Source organism: Ammodytes marinus (genome assembly GCF_949987685.1).
Source record: "Ammodytes marinus genome assembly, chromosome: 5".
Lineage (NCBI taxonomy): Eukaryota > Metazoa > Chordata > Actinopteri > Uranoscopiformes > Ammodytidae > Ammodytes > Ammodytes marinus.
In genome coordinates, this window is record NC_137234.1 from 26,719,474 (window position 1) to 26,733,722 (window position 14,249).

General features: G+C 42.7%; 1 protein-coding gene across 2 annotated transcripts; it reads left to right on the forward strand.

Annotated features, from left to right (window-relative positions):
- Positions 1-2,428: 2,428 nt before the first annotated feature.
- On the forward strand, positions 2,429-13,317 carry pskh1 (protein serine kinase H1). Of its 2 annotated transcripts, none has more exons than XM_080027456.1 (4): positions 2,429-2,492; positions 3,334-4,084; positions 4,948-5,874; positions 9,044-13,317. In XM_080027456.1, the coding sequence occupies exons 2-4, from the start codon at positions 4,016-4,018 to the stop codon at positions 9,359-9,361; spliced, it is 1,314 nt and encodes a 437-aa protein (XP_079883582.1). In that variant the 5' UTR covers positions 2,429-2,492; positions 3,334-4,015; the 3' UTR covers positions 9,362-13,317. The 2 variants fall into 2 exon arrangements, with proteins under 2 accessions (XP_079883582.1, XP_079883581.1); XM_080027455.1 differs by having other exon boundaries at positions 2,440-2,627.
- The last annotated feature ends 932 nt before the right edge of the window (positions 13,318-14,249 follow it).

Consider the following 14,249-nt stretch of genomic DNA (forward strand, 5'->3'; position numbering starts at 1 on the left):
TTGGCTTTACTGTGTGTCGGAATGACAGAACCTGGTCCATATGCATGTCTGCTGTGAATTAAGTGGCTTATTCGATCCCCCCCAAAAATAGGTTCATAGACCACCAGGGGTCCCTGAGAATGTCCCTGGGGGCCCCCACCACATAAAGGAATAACTACATTCCTATAATCTATCATGGTGATGCTGTTCAAGGGCCATACCACTTTTCAGCTGTCTGTATGCAGAACTGTGTTTTCACATCCAAAATTCTCTCAGATGTTCTTACTTGAGGCGCTCGTTTCAAATAAGATCAGAAAGGGCCTAAGCGTAACCGTCTACAAGTCTAACCTGAACGTGTGAGTAAAGTTGGAAAGTTGTTGCCTCCCGGACTTTCTTCAGTACTTTTCCAAGAGAGAAGTCAGCACTTTGTCAGAGGGACTCCTCTCTGTATCCAGGAAGTGACGGTGAGGACCTAACGGGGTCGAAACAAGCCGAGGGAGGTCGTCCCGTCTCTACAAAAGAAGCTGGGTGGAAGAGGAGCTCCATCAAGCTACATAGAATCACACAGCAAGCTGAAGGATCTAGCCTTCAAAATAAGAACAAGCACAAGAGGAAATGGGGAAACCCAATGGGAAGAATATATTTAGGCCTATTAAAGGAGTGATCTGCAGCTTAATTCCTCCATTTATATGTATTTCCCCTTTAAAGGTCTGTTGACCGAAGCATTGCTTCATTTAATACATTATTATCCGCGAGAAACGAGACAGAGTGTGCAGGAGTTTTTTCTTATATGCTGCACCTTCCTCCGACGCACCTTTCATCCACTCAGGTGTAAAGGGATCTTTCTTTTAACCTTGTAGGCCTACCATCATTAAAATGCTGATAAGCTACAATTCTGATGATATCTAATGTTCAGTGGCGATTCTATTCCATGGCCCCCCCAGAAATCTTACTGGCCCCCCCAGTTCAGATGTTTTTTAGTTTTTTTAATATATATTTTTTTCCTGATATGTAGCGTAGTTCAGAGATGATATGTATTTCTTTTTTTCTTTCTTAACTTTTTTTTTGATAGGTAGTTGCCACGTTCATCTAACAAACACTCCAATCCACTGATATGAGATCAGTTTGCAATTTTCAAGTACTAAATTAATGGTAGGACTGTGGCCACTAGAACTGGTCTCTAGTCTGCAAAGGTCTTGAAAACAGCATAAGTGTGCTTGTGACACGCGTGCCACCCATGCAGGTGTATGGGCACGTGTATGGGCACGTGCCCCAGCAGATTTTTTAAATCTGAATAAAAAAATTAAAGTTTGTAGCTAGCAAGTGTAACATGTTCTTAGCAAGGGCAGAATGTAATAAATGAAGGTTTATTTTTTAGCAAGATATTTGGTCAAAAGCTAGTGGTCATCCGTCCCTGTGTCCAGTTGTTAGGCATCTGGCTGCTAGCAAGTTATGTTGTCTTGCTAATTTTACTATTCATCTGAACTGAAATAAATGTTGACTTTTTTCTTTATTCTCTTCGCCAGAATGCACCAGAATGCTTATATTACATGTTAAAACACAAACAATCTTCTGTGGGGGGATGCCCCCAGACCTCCCTTCAGGGGTTTAGTTTTCTGACAAACATTACAATGGATACTAACATGATTTGGGCATTTGGGATTATACATCATCTTTGAATTTGTTGTACAGCATATCACATGCTATTTATTCAGGTGTGCGATGGCCACCCCACTTTAGCTCTATGGCCCACCTTGGCCACCCCAGTCAAAATTTCCTGGAAACGCCACTGCTAATGTTGGTTAGGTAATTCACTCATAAGGCCCATGGGTCCAAATGAGCCGTTGGGTTTTCCTTTGACCTCAATACCCTCCCACTCCATATGAAAAGTAGCCGTTTTCTGTGAGAAAACTACATGGTCCCAGTTTTGACTTCTGGTTATTTGCTTTAACAAATGAATGAACAAATGTGCAGGCCTAACACAAATGTTAACCAAGACTGAGATAGGTCCCTCATGATTGTGTCATAATTCTGTGACATTCTGTCATCTATTAGGCTATTTATCGTGCTTCAATGTGGGTAGGGTAGGGTTACCCTAACCCTAACAGTAACCCCTAACCCTTTGTCTGATATTTGGTTTCAGATATAGGCCTGCATAATCACTATTGGACTGCAATCAAGCTAAAATAAACCACAATAGCCTATAGATATCAACATTTAGTTCCACATAAAGTGCTAGATACTTCTCGACTAATGCTTTATTTTGAAAATGTTAAGCGGAACCTCTGTGCTACATTACGTCTGTCTTCGCTCCTCTGGCAGTGGGAAGTTTGTCCCGGTCGAAAAACAGCGTCCAGAAAAGCAACCGACGGGAAAACTTTGTTTGTTTTTGTACTGTCCCTTCATCTCCAGAACAAATTGCGAAATTCCGGAGTTGACACGAAATGCTGCCGACAAAGACAGGGATGGATTGGACTTGTTTGTCACCGGGAACAAAGTTGGGAAACTACGAGGTGAAAATGGAGAGCCCAGCTGAGTGAGAGTGGGGTGAGGAGGCTGGATTTGGCAAAGTTGGGAGTCCTGCCCTGATGCTAGCAGGCTAGTTAGCATGCTCAGACACTTCGCTGTCTCGGATAAGTAAAACAGAGGTGAGGTTTGGAGTCACGTCGACACTTAATAATTGGGGGGTCATTTGTGGAAGTTTTCTCAGACTGTCCCGGTGTTGTCCCAAGTGTTGCCGAAAAGTAACGGTCCACTATGTTTTTGACATGAGAAGGGCCTTGCCCTATTTTCTTCATAACTTTAATGCAGTTTTACATTAAATGTCTAATATAAATGGGCTTTTCGTGTACTATAGTTTGACCACTTTAAATTATGTTTTGGGAAAAAGGTTTCTGTTTATTTTGTCTTGTTATATTATACTGAACAAGTATAGCCTATTATCAAACAATTTATCTAGAACGTTTTTAACCATAGCCTACACACCATGCAGACTTTTAACTCTTGATAGTGGGATATGAGGGACCATCTGTGACGGGGCTGCTCTTTTCTATTCTGGCAAAGCTATCCCTTGTCTTCTTTGCCATTTCAAAACAAATAGGGCTGTCATCTTTGGCTGAAGGTTTCACAATATGGCCTCTTCACACACCTTCTATACAAAAACTGGTTCTTAACTTCAGTGTTAAAATGTTCAATCTGTTACAGCCCTTTTCTGCTTATTAGTGATTTGCCCTAAATGAAAGCTGATTCTGTCATTCAGCATTCAGCCTACACTCAGACCTAGAGCCCATGTCTTTGGTGAGCCCCACCATAATCACTGGAGATTCATATTTCCTTTTTTGTTGTGCGTTTCAGAGCTGCCCTACACTGTTCTCCAGCCTGTGGTTCTCCAGGGGGGGGCTGCCTGCCTGATCCGTGGCAAGACCGCTGCTGCTGACACTGCAGCTTCTAACAGTGGATCGAAGCAAAGTTGATGAGCGTATTTTCTGTGGAAGCTCTCCCTGAAACTGTGTGTACAAGTTAAACCTGTTTAAGAGAGACCCCCTTTCACCCCACACTCCCCTTCCCCGATCAATCATTTCTGTGTCGCAAGCTTCCATATGAACTGCACTCGTGCGTTTTTTCTCTCACACGTCCCAACATATTACGCCATCTGAAATGGGGCCCTGGTAGGTTCTTCCAGGGGCTTTAGGTACCCCCTGCCTGCCTGCCGACTGTGCACTCTCCCACAAGCCTATAAAAGAACACTGAAGCAAAAAAGACAAGCAAGGCTCCTGCCGATGGAGCCAAGACACACGAGGCGCTCGCCCAAAATATATTCATGACCGCTTGGACTTCTTAAAGTGGATGTGTTGAGGAAGTGTGACTGCTGATGCCAGCTCATTGGGACTTGCGTGTTTGCAATCAGCTTTGTTCAGGACACCTGTGTGTGGGTCCAGCCTGGATGTCCTGAGAGAGTGGGAGCAGCTGTTGCGGTGATGAGGCAGGGCTCCTGGTGGCCTGTGTGGCTGGCTGGCCTCTCGCCCCAGCTGATGTGATGGGGTGCAGGAACAGTAAGGTCCTCCCTGAGCCGCCGGGGGATGTTCAGTTGGACCTGGTCAAAAAGGTCAGTGGCATGATGCAGTGGAGACACGTAACAGTAATCCTAGCGTTACCAACTGTTGCAGCCGCTAATAACTGGCAATAACAATCACATTTTTCAGTTGTTAATCTAATGATAGCTGTTAATGTAGTCACTTGCCTATAACTATTAAAATGTCTGAACCAGTAACGTGATCACTTTTGCCAATAATCTAATACATTATTGTTATAGGTTCAGAAATGTTATTACGTTAATGGAAATGTCTTACATTATCGACTGTTATTACATTAAGAGCTGCTACACAGATCACAACAATGTTACAGTTAGCAATAGCAGCAGTACTACCATTACTACTGTTTACACAACTGATATTCTAACATGGTGCTGTCTATCAACAGTTAACTTTAAAAAAAGAATATTGACACTCTTAAGTCAGTGTTTTACATATTATTACTTATTTTTTTCTTAATTTCTCCACATAGACTTTTGTCGTTCTACTCCTTCGACTACTGGCCAAAGTTCTCATTTCCACCCAATTAAATGTTTAACCATCAAATAAATGGTCAGATGGTTGCCCTTGAGATAAACAATTACACCGTTGAGAGTTTATATTGAAGGAACGAACACAGCACCAAAAAACAAAACAATGACTGAAGGATGTTCCAAATGTTAAAGCTATAGTGCGTAACTGTTTCATATAAATGTCGGTTAAGCCATTGCCAAGTGAGTTTACACAAAATTAATTGAGCCTATCAGCTCCGCAATATTCTCACTGTATTTCTCAGTATGGCAGCATTTACAAACTGAAAGAAAGAAACTGACCAACGGTAACATTTTCCATCTCTTTGACTGCTTTGTAACCTGCATCTGTGTTGCTGTGTGTTCAGGTCGATCCTCCACCACCTCTTCAGACAGATATCTATAAGCACTTCATACGAGGGGATGGCACCAGGAGCAAGACGGGTGGGGCGGGGGCAGGGGGAGGGGCCAACAAGGCGGGCTCCACCTCCCCGTATCAGGCCCAGGCCCAGGCTGCCTCTCCCACAGCCTCCGCCCAGCCCCCCAAGACCCCGTCAGACCTGTCTGACCCTCAGAGGAAGAAGGTGGCCAAGTACAGAGCCAAGTTTGACCCGCGGGTCACGGCCAAGTACGACATCAAGGCCCTGATAGGGCGCGGGAGCTTCAGCCGGGTGGTGCGCGTGGAGCACAAGAGCACCAGGCAGCCCTACGCCATCAAGATGATCGAGACGCGCTACCGCGAGGGCCGCGAGGTGTGTGAGTCGGAGCTGTGCGTGCTGCGCCGCGTCCGCCACACCAACATCATCCAGCTGATGGAGGTGTTTGAGACGGCCGAGCGCGTCTACATGGTGATGGAGCTAGCCACGGGGGGAGAGCTGTTCGACCGCATCATCGCCCGCGGCTCCTTCACTGAGAGGGACGCCACGCGGGTCCTGCAGATGGTGCTGGACGGGGTCAAGTACCTCCACACTCTGGGCATCACCCACAGGGACCTGAAGCCAGAGAACCTGCTCTACTACCACCCGGGAGCAGACTCCAAGATCATCATCACAGACTTCGGCCTGGCCAGCAGCAGGAAGAAAGGGGACGAGTGTCTGATGAAGACCACCTGCGGCACGCCCGAGTACATCGCCCCTGAGATCCTGGTGAGGAAACCCTACACCAACGCTGTGGACATGTGGGCGCTGGGCGTCATCTCCTACATCCTGCTGAGTGGAACCATGCCCTTTGAGGATGACAACCGCATGAGGCTCTACCGGCAGATCCTCAAGGGGAAGTACAGCTTCTCTGGGGAGGTGAGGAGGAGTTACATCTGTCACACGCTCTTTCTTTCTTTCTTTCTTTCTTTCTTTCTTTCTTTCTTTCTTTCTTTCTTTCTTTCTTTCTTTCTTTCTTTCTTTCTTTCTTTCTTTCTTTCACTCACTCACTCACTCACTCACTCACTCACTCACTCACTCACTCACTCACTCACTCACTCACTCACTCACTCACTCACTCACTCACTCACTCACTCACTCACTCACTCACTCACTCACTCACTCACTCACTCACTCACACACACACACACACACCGACATACCGTCCTTTCCCTCTTAAGTGTCTGTATGACTGCACAATAAATGTATGCACGATCGTTGTATCTAGTTGGAAGAATGCTGAGTAGTTCCTTCCTTTTTGTTTCGTAGCGTGGGCTGTTTATGTTGCCAGTGAGCCTTCACAAAAGGGGCCCTTGGTTAATGTTTGCCCCCACTTCAGAGAGCCACTCCAGCGCAAAATAATAGCTGATTCGTTATGTAATATTTGATGATAAGTAGTTGAATGATCTCAGGTTTTTATGTGGGATGTGAAATGTAAACCAGACTTCTTAACCAGAAGAAGATGCCTCAAAGTGTTCATGAGATATAATGCGTTTCACGATACAGAAGTTCACTGTGACCTTGACCTTTGACCTCCAAAATGTAATCGGTTTATCTTCTAATCAAAGTGTAAAAAGTCTGTGCCATGTTTGACGAAATAACCAAGCGTTCTTCGGACAGTGCATTCACACGGAAATAAGATTAGGTTTTTGTATGACCTGCAGGCCTAACCCTGAACTTGTTTATTTTGTATAGTATAATACTGTAAAGTAGGGGCGGGGATATTTAAGCATTGCGCTTCTGCCCGCTCCTTCCTTTACTTTTTTTGTTCTTTGATATAATTAGATTTTTCAATCAATCTTTGTGTTTTTATCAGATATTTTTTCTCTTCTTTTTAAAATAATGTTGATTGTTCGAGATAAATAAAAAAGAATCAATCAAAACGGTGAAAGGTCACCTTGGACCTCCAAAATCCTATCACTTCATCTGTGAAACAGTGGACATTTTTGCATTTTGTTTTTTGAAAAGCGGTCATGAGATATTGCCATCACAAGAATGGTCCTGAGTGCGGAAGGACAGACGTACCTCTACGTACAGACGGACAACCCCAAAAACATAATGCCTCCGGCTTTCAGCTATCCGTGGCACAGAGGCATAACAAGTGTTTCTCTAAGTATTGTCATCCTTGTTTAGCATTAGTGTTGATCTTTGGTTAAAAATGATGAAGCATACGGCGGCCTAGTGGTGCAGCTTACCATTTACATCAGATCTTTGCTGCGCGTCATACACATTTCTCTCAGCCCCAAGTACCCGGTCTGTCCCTATCAATATTGCAGGAAAAAAAGGTTAAAAACATCTATAAATATGCTGTGACCCTGTGCAAAGGTTGAACACGACTCAGACCAAGGACTAGAACCATTCAATTTATGAAGTGGTCCTTTTATTACTGTGCATGGCAGAGGGTCCTGCCACATGGCTGAAGAGGATCCACTATGTGAGAGGTGGGGCACGCTTCCCTTGGGGGACATGTGTCTTGTAAATACTGTTCAACATTTACAGCTCCAGTCCCAGGACTAATCAAAGGCCACACATTGTTATAGGCAGAAGAGAAATGTATGTCTGAAGGTCTTATATGTGTCCTGTATCTTTTAGCCAACACTGGTGAGTTACATGCTGTGTAAAGAGTGGGGTAAGACGCCTACCGGGAGACTGAGAACAAAGCTGGTTGCCAAGCAGGACATCATGTACAAACTGTGTGTGTGTGTGTGTGTGTGTGTGTGTGTGTGTGTGTGTGTGTGTGTGTGTGTGTGTGTGTGTGTGTGTGTGTGTGTGTGTGTGTGTGTGTGTGTGTGTGTGTGTGTGTGTGTGTGTGTGTGTGTGTGTGTGTGTGTGTGTGTGTGTGTGTGTGTGTGTGTGTGTGTGTGTGTGTGTGTGTGTGTGTGTGTGTGTGTGTGTGTGTGTGTGTGTGTGTGTGTGGGTGGGGGGGGGGTAAAACAAGCAAGCGTTGATATTCCCAATCCTGTCTAAGTAGGGGGTAGACTCACTGCCAGTCAATTGAACTAAACAGTCCATGTCTCAGAATAGACAGTGGACTGCATTTGTTAGCATCACAGGAGATTTGATTGGACATTATCTAGTTTTTTGGAAACTTGAAACGCTCTTCAAGCAAAACGCATATACACAGTCTAGCAGAGGCAAATGAAATGTACTACTATAAATGCCTGATTGCAACACTATCCTAAGACTAACATCACATTGTCACTGGCATGAATCAAACATCTAACTGACTAAAAGCCTGTCAGTTCAGAGTACTGTCCTTACTTCAGTACTTCATATCACTCTGCTGCCCTCTTGTGTCCAGTGGTCAGAACTACCACTGGGAAGCCCCCGCCACTCAAAAGAGTCAGCTTACTGTCTCTTCACTGGGATGTTTGAGCTTGACTGTTCAGAGTTGGACTCTAAAGAGGGGAAGTTTCCTCAGTATTTAAAGGAATAGTGCAACATTTTTTTACTTTTAGCTGTTTGCCTCACTCACCGGCTCAAGAAAAGGCGACAGAAACTATCCCTGTAACTGCGCGTGCATTTTGTATGCAGAAATGGGCAAAGGTCAGGTTCATTTAGCTCAAACACTGGTAGTCAAGGGGAGCAGGTCCTGTGTGCTTGTTGGGACTTGTTTATTATCACGCTATGGCAAAGTGCTCAACATGTAAAAAGTTCAACTATACGTTTAACATAAATCTGAGTTTAAGAAGTTAACCTCTAAGCATGCCATTGTGACTTTGCAACTTGTCTGGAAGCCAATCCACTATGCAACTTCTACAAGGGTGATTTAGAACCTTTTTATTCCCTTCATAAATAAGATAAAAACATGTCTGGAGGGGACCTTCAGAATGTTCATCTTTTATTTGAAAAGTGTATTGTATGAGTATTGCCCATTAAACTTCCAGTCTTCCAAACTTCCCCCCTCTCTCTCTGTCTCTCTGTCTCTCTGTCTCTCTCTCTCTCTCTCTCTCTCTCTCTCTCTCTCTCTCTCTCTCTCTCTCTCTCTCTCTCTCTCTCTCTCTCTCTCTCTCTCTCTCTCTCTCTCTCTCTCTGTCTCTCTCTGTAGCCCTGGCCCAGTGTGTCCAACCTGGCCAAAGACTTTGTGGAGCGCATCCTGACGGTGGACCCCAGTGAGCGGCTGACAGCGGGCCAGGCCATCAAACACCCCTGGGTGGTGAGCATGGCAGCCGCCTCCTCCATGAAGAACCTGCAGCGCTGCATCTCTCAGAACCTCCTGAAGAGGGCGTCGTCGCGCTGCCACAGCACCAAGTCTGCCCAGTCCACGCGCTCCAGCCGCTCCACCAAGTCCAACAAGGCGCGCAGGGTGAGGGAGAAGGAGCTGCGAGAACTCAACCGCCGCTATCAGCAGCAGTACAATGGCTGAACCGCGGGGGATCTGAAAAAAAGCCCACCTTTTTCTACGTGTACTATTGGGGGAAAACAGCACTACATTGACTGTACTTTTTTTTACAATGACTACCATCATTGGAAAGTGGTTGCCTGTGTTGGAGGCCAACATGTATGGAAGGGTCGCCATTGGAAAAAATAATAAAAATATGACAATGACCTAAACAAGTCCATGGCCAACAGCAGAAGTAGTACAGTTACTGCTGCCAAGTGGAAGATGATCATGAAGACAATGTGATGGATGCAGCGTGTCTCCAGATGAGCACAGGAGAGGACACACTAGTAGAGTTTCATCTCCATCCGTTCCTTCACTTTTACTCTGGCAGGATGCTGCCTTCCACTCCCTTGTTTTTGCTTTTGTTCTTCCAAATCCCTGTGTCTCCACATATTTATTTATTATTGTTGACGTGATTATTAGTCTCCATTCAAATGGTCACTGGATAATGACCTTCCGCGAGGATCTGTTGAACAGAGTTCTGGGTACTGACGTTTCTAAGAAGAGAAAAGGGATACGTTTAAGAAGAGGGGGACGCACACATTCCCCTCACTCATTCCTGATTGGAAATTGCTGTGAATTTATTGTTGTACTAATTGTACAGACATTGTCTTGATATGTGGGTAACGGAAACACACTGCAACAAAACCACACACCCATTTTAAGGTCAAAATGAAGGCATATTTGTTTTTTTAGGCATAAGTCCATTCTAAGCTTATCTGATCTTGCCATTTTTTGCTCTGTTGTATAATTGTTCTGTCAGAAGATTGTGAAGCAGTGAGGTGTCGGTGTTGAATCTTAAATGTATTAAGACCATAGGCCACGCAGTCCCAATCCAAAATGATTTGTATGGATCAACAAATCCACTCGTGAAGAACCCGCTGTGAGGCCTTCAAGTTGAAGAAGAGTATTGTGATGATTCATTGTCTTTATAAGGGTATGTGGCCATTCAGGATGTTGTGCTCTACACTTTCATTGTGGGTTCCAGTGCGAATGACGCACAAGGCCTGCAACAATGAAGGCAAACTGAGAGCTGTTATAGAGAGCTGCTGCTTGCACCAGCTCTTTGCAAGTCCAAACGTATTTCAGGTGTTTACTGAGGGCAAGGTTTAACCATCACTACATTAAAACAAGCTGCGCCACAGAAACTAGCCTTAAGACGGAAATAAGCTTTCACTTAAGTATTTACTACAGTCTATTCCGTCGCTGACTGAACCACACTGACCAAGCTAACGTTAGCTCTTGCTCATATACAGTGTCTGGATCAACATGTTTCATAATTATGTTAAATGTGAAAGCTCAACAATAACACAAAAAAACATGTTGAATTACAAAATGTGCCAAAAACCAAAAAAAAAAGATTCCAAGCAAGCTTTGCATCATCTTATCTCCACGCCTTCTTAAAAGTGCAAGATTACTTCGTTCATCAAATTAAAACAAAGCAAGACCTATTTACCCTTACAAAGAACTGGACTGTTTTCTCACTAAAATAGTCATGTTTGGCAGTTATGCCACAGTGACTTCCTATGTCTATACACATTGCTAATGTTTCTTAAGAGACATTCCTGAAGTTTGTAGTGGTGCATCCTGATTTAGTTAAGTGATTAGGTTATGACCAGGCCAGCCAATAGTTACTCATAACTTATGGTCCAAAATGAAGTTTGACCAGCCTCCCTAGCTAGCCTCTGTTCCACCAACATCTGTAACTGTGTGGGCTTTCTCATAACAATCCCTGCGTTCCAATTCCCATACTTCCCTACTATTTAGTATGCCAAAAAAAGTTTTAGGATGTCCCAATACATGCACGTCAATTGTAGTATGCTGAAAATACATAAATGCCCCACTAACTCCAATAGCATTTTGGAGTATTCATCTTTATTCTTGACATTTCTCAACATAATGAAAAAAAAATCTCCCATATCTGATTTTTTTTTCCCTCTCCTGTAGCCCTAAAACTCTTCTGTACTTTAGTATGTAGTGTAGTAAAAAGAAAAGAGTATGTGATTTGGAACGCAGGGAATGTTTTTATCAGTCCTGTCCAACAACAGCCCACTTGTGTCAGCCAAGGGCATGGTGTTGTAGTAATCCCCCCCCCCCCTTAAAATAATAAAATAAAGAAAATCATGGTTCTGCTAATAGGACAGAGGCTTAAGCAGAGAGGGAGGTATGTCACCATTGTCTTCAGTATCCACATAGCAGTTTACTCGTATAGAAAAAGCACTGTCCTAAATGTGTGCCCACTTATGACCAACAAGAAGGAAACCACTGAATGTAACATGGAGCATTGAGAGGTGAATCAAAGGGACCATGAGCATAGTTCTCATTAGATGGTAGCACATTTCCAAAACCTAGCCAATGTAACTATGTCTTTTGTCTATGCATATATACTTGGAAAAGATACCTTGTGTGGGTTAACGCACTTAAATCTGAATAAATCCCCAAGGCTTGCTTAAAGAGGAACACAATATTGATCATGATTAAAAACAGTAGATTGTAGCTCTCTAACTCGTATCTAAATGATAACTTTTCCAATGCAGTCCCCCATACCTAACCATGTGTCTATGGTCAGCAGCCTTACATGATACTGTTTTGCTGTTGAGATGTAATAGCAATAATCTGAAAAGAGACTAGACTAGGGATTTTGTTGTTGTTGTAATATAGTGAAATAGTTGAAATGCTTAAAGTATGTATTCGGTAACATTTTCCTGCATCAAATGATCCATTCCAAATTTAGTCCAAAACAGAAAAAAAGTAATACTTTATTATTATTGAATATTTACCAAAGGTAGCACAATTTAAAGTTTCTGAAAAATAGACTAGAATGATTTGACGTTTTGGCTTTTATTTTCTCCTTTTTATACATGGAGAAGCACTTCCTTGTTATTTTTTTTGTACTCAATCCTCTTTATTGGACCTGGTATATTATTGTTTTGCTGCGTGTTCATGTATTGTGCCCCCCCTTAGAACACTCCCCAGAGTAAATCAAGTTGCTACAGTGTGGTATTTTATTCTTTATGCAAGCATCTTGCTGTGATCTAGCCCCCAGACCTATAAAGTGTGTTTCTGTTGAACTTTTTTGAAACACATACTGGAAACCCAACCGAGCCATGTCAGCTGACCTCAGTTTTTCCCTTTCTCTGTGTCCTTTGCTTGTTTTGAGGACACTCGGTCATTGTCCTGATGCTACCCTATTTAAAATGCCATATATACCATTGTCCCACTGCTGTTATCTTGTCCTGATGTCTCTGGGGGCTAACTGTGCTTACAAAAAGACTGAAGTGAGGCTCACATTGGAACTGGTATGGATATATACTTCAAATCTTCACTGTCTTCATTTTGAGAGTTGCTCCATCCAAGGTGTCTTTTTATTAGAAAAAATAATATCAAATGCACATTCTGTAGCCTTGAAAAGGTGCATTTAAAAAAAGAATCCTTCTTCACATCGAACGGAAGATTTTGGGTGAAATATTACATAGAGGTGTCAGACTTTCTGCAGCACACAGTGTAATGGAGTGGCCTTATTTCTGGCCGTTAGTTCATGGATTGCTCCTAGAGCATTGCATCTATGTGAAATAAACATTTGTAAGTAAGACTCAAAGTCACAAGGTAATCATATGGACTCAATCAGGAATCGCTGTGGCTGATTAGTCAGCGTCATTGTTGAGTGCCTGTTGTTCACCCATGATCAATGATTAACCGAATCAGGTTATTGCAGAATGTCCGCACATTTATAAAAGTTATTTTTTTCTGTCATGTTTTTATATATCTGTGTGATTTTATATAAATGCTGTCGTCCTAAATGAAGTAGCCAACTCGACACTGTTAACCTGAAAACAGTTGTTCATCTTTTGTGTCTGAGTGATTGATAACACTTTGATTCTTCTACCATTAACTTTTTTTTTTTAACGGTGAGTTGTATGTGCCAATAAAACACTCGGACCTGACTCGCTTGATTTCATTTGTTACAGTTCTCTGAGAGAGGCAGAAGACTTGTCTGTACTTAGACAACAAGACTAGACTTAAGTTCTACTTTTAAGGGTTAGTTGGTTTTATATTTGTTATTCCTTCTTCCGCCTATGTGAACATTTACCATAAAATGGCTTATGGCTGGACTCTAAATTGAGTGTAATGGAAAGGGTCAGTAGTATTTGTAGGCCTAGGCCTACATAAGTGAATACTTTAGGAGTGCTACAATTTTTTTTCATCATCTTTATTTGGGATGGGTATACATCGATAAACACACTGAACACAGAATGTGCGTATATTCCTTCCCTCCACCAACATACATGCATATCTGCATACATAGGCCTATATACAACACACAGTCAAAAAAACAAAACAAAAACAAGAAAAACAATCCTATACTTACAATACTATTAATAATAATGGTAAAAAAAATATAAGATGAAGAAAAAAATTATAATTAAATAAAATTATTAGAATTCATAACATCATTGCATTATCATTGTTGACAACCTTTAGAAAATTCCTCCAATCAACAGATCAATGGAACGTCCTACCAACTGAGCTAAGGGCGCCCCCTAGTGATATACATTTCTGAGCAAAATATGTTATAAGTATTAATATTCTGCTACAGTGCAGAGTGCTAAAATTTAATACTATTAGTAATAAAGTAACTAACAAATATGTAAAATGTAAACTTTAAAACAAAGCCGGACAGACACAATTTGTGTAAATAAATCTTAAAGTGTTAAAAGATGGGCTATGTTCTTCTGCTGTATATGTCTTATTTACAGTCATGTTTCCCTACGGTAAACGGCGCCCTCTGCTGGTAAGACCGCAGCGTGACTGGGAAAGCTGGACTACAGTGGTGGCTGGAGGCCCCGTGGGTTGCCAGGTTTGATACAAT

Bases quoted from the DNA above. Each gene is read 5' to 3' on its own strand.
- pskh1 (XM_080027456.1), top strand. From the start codon at position 4,016: ATGGGGTGCAGGAACAGTAAGGTCCTCCCTGAGCCGCCGGGGGATGTT. The intron at 4,085-4,947 runs GTCAGTGGCATG...CTGTGTGTTCAG, and splicing joins AGTTGGACCTGGTCAAAAAG to GTCGATCCTCCACCACCTCT. The intron at 5,875-9,043 runs GTGAGGAGGAGT...CTCTCTCTGTAG, and splicing joins AGTACAGCTTCTCTGGGGAG to CCCTGGCCCAGTGTGTCCAA.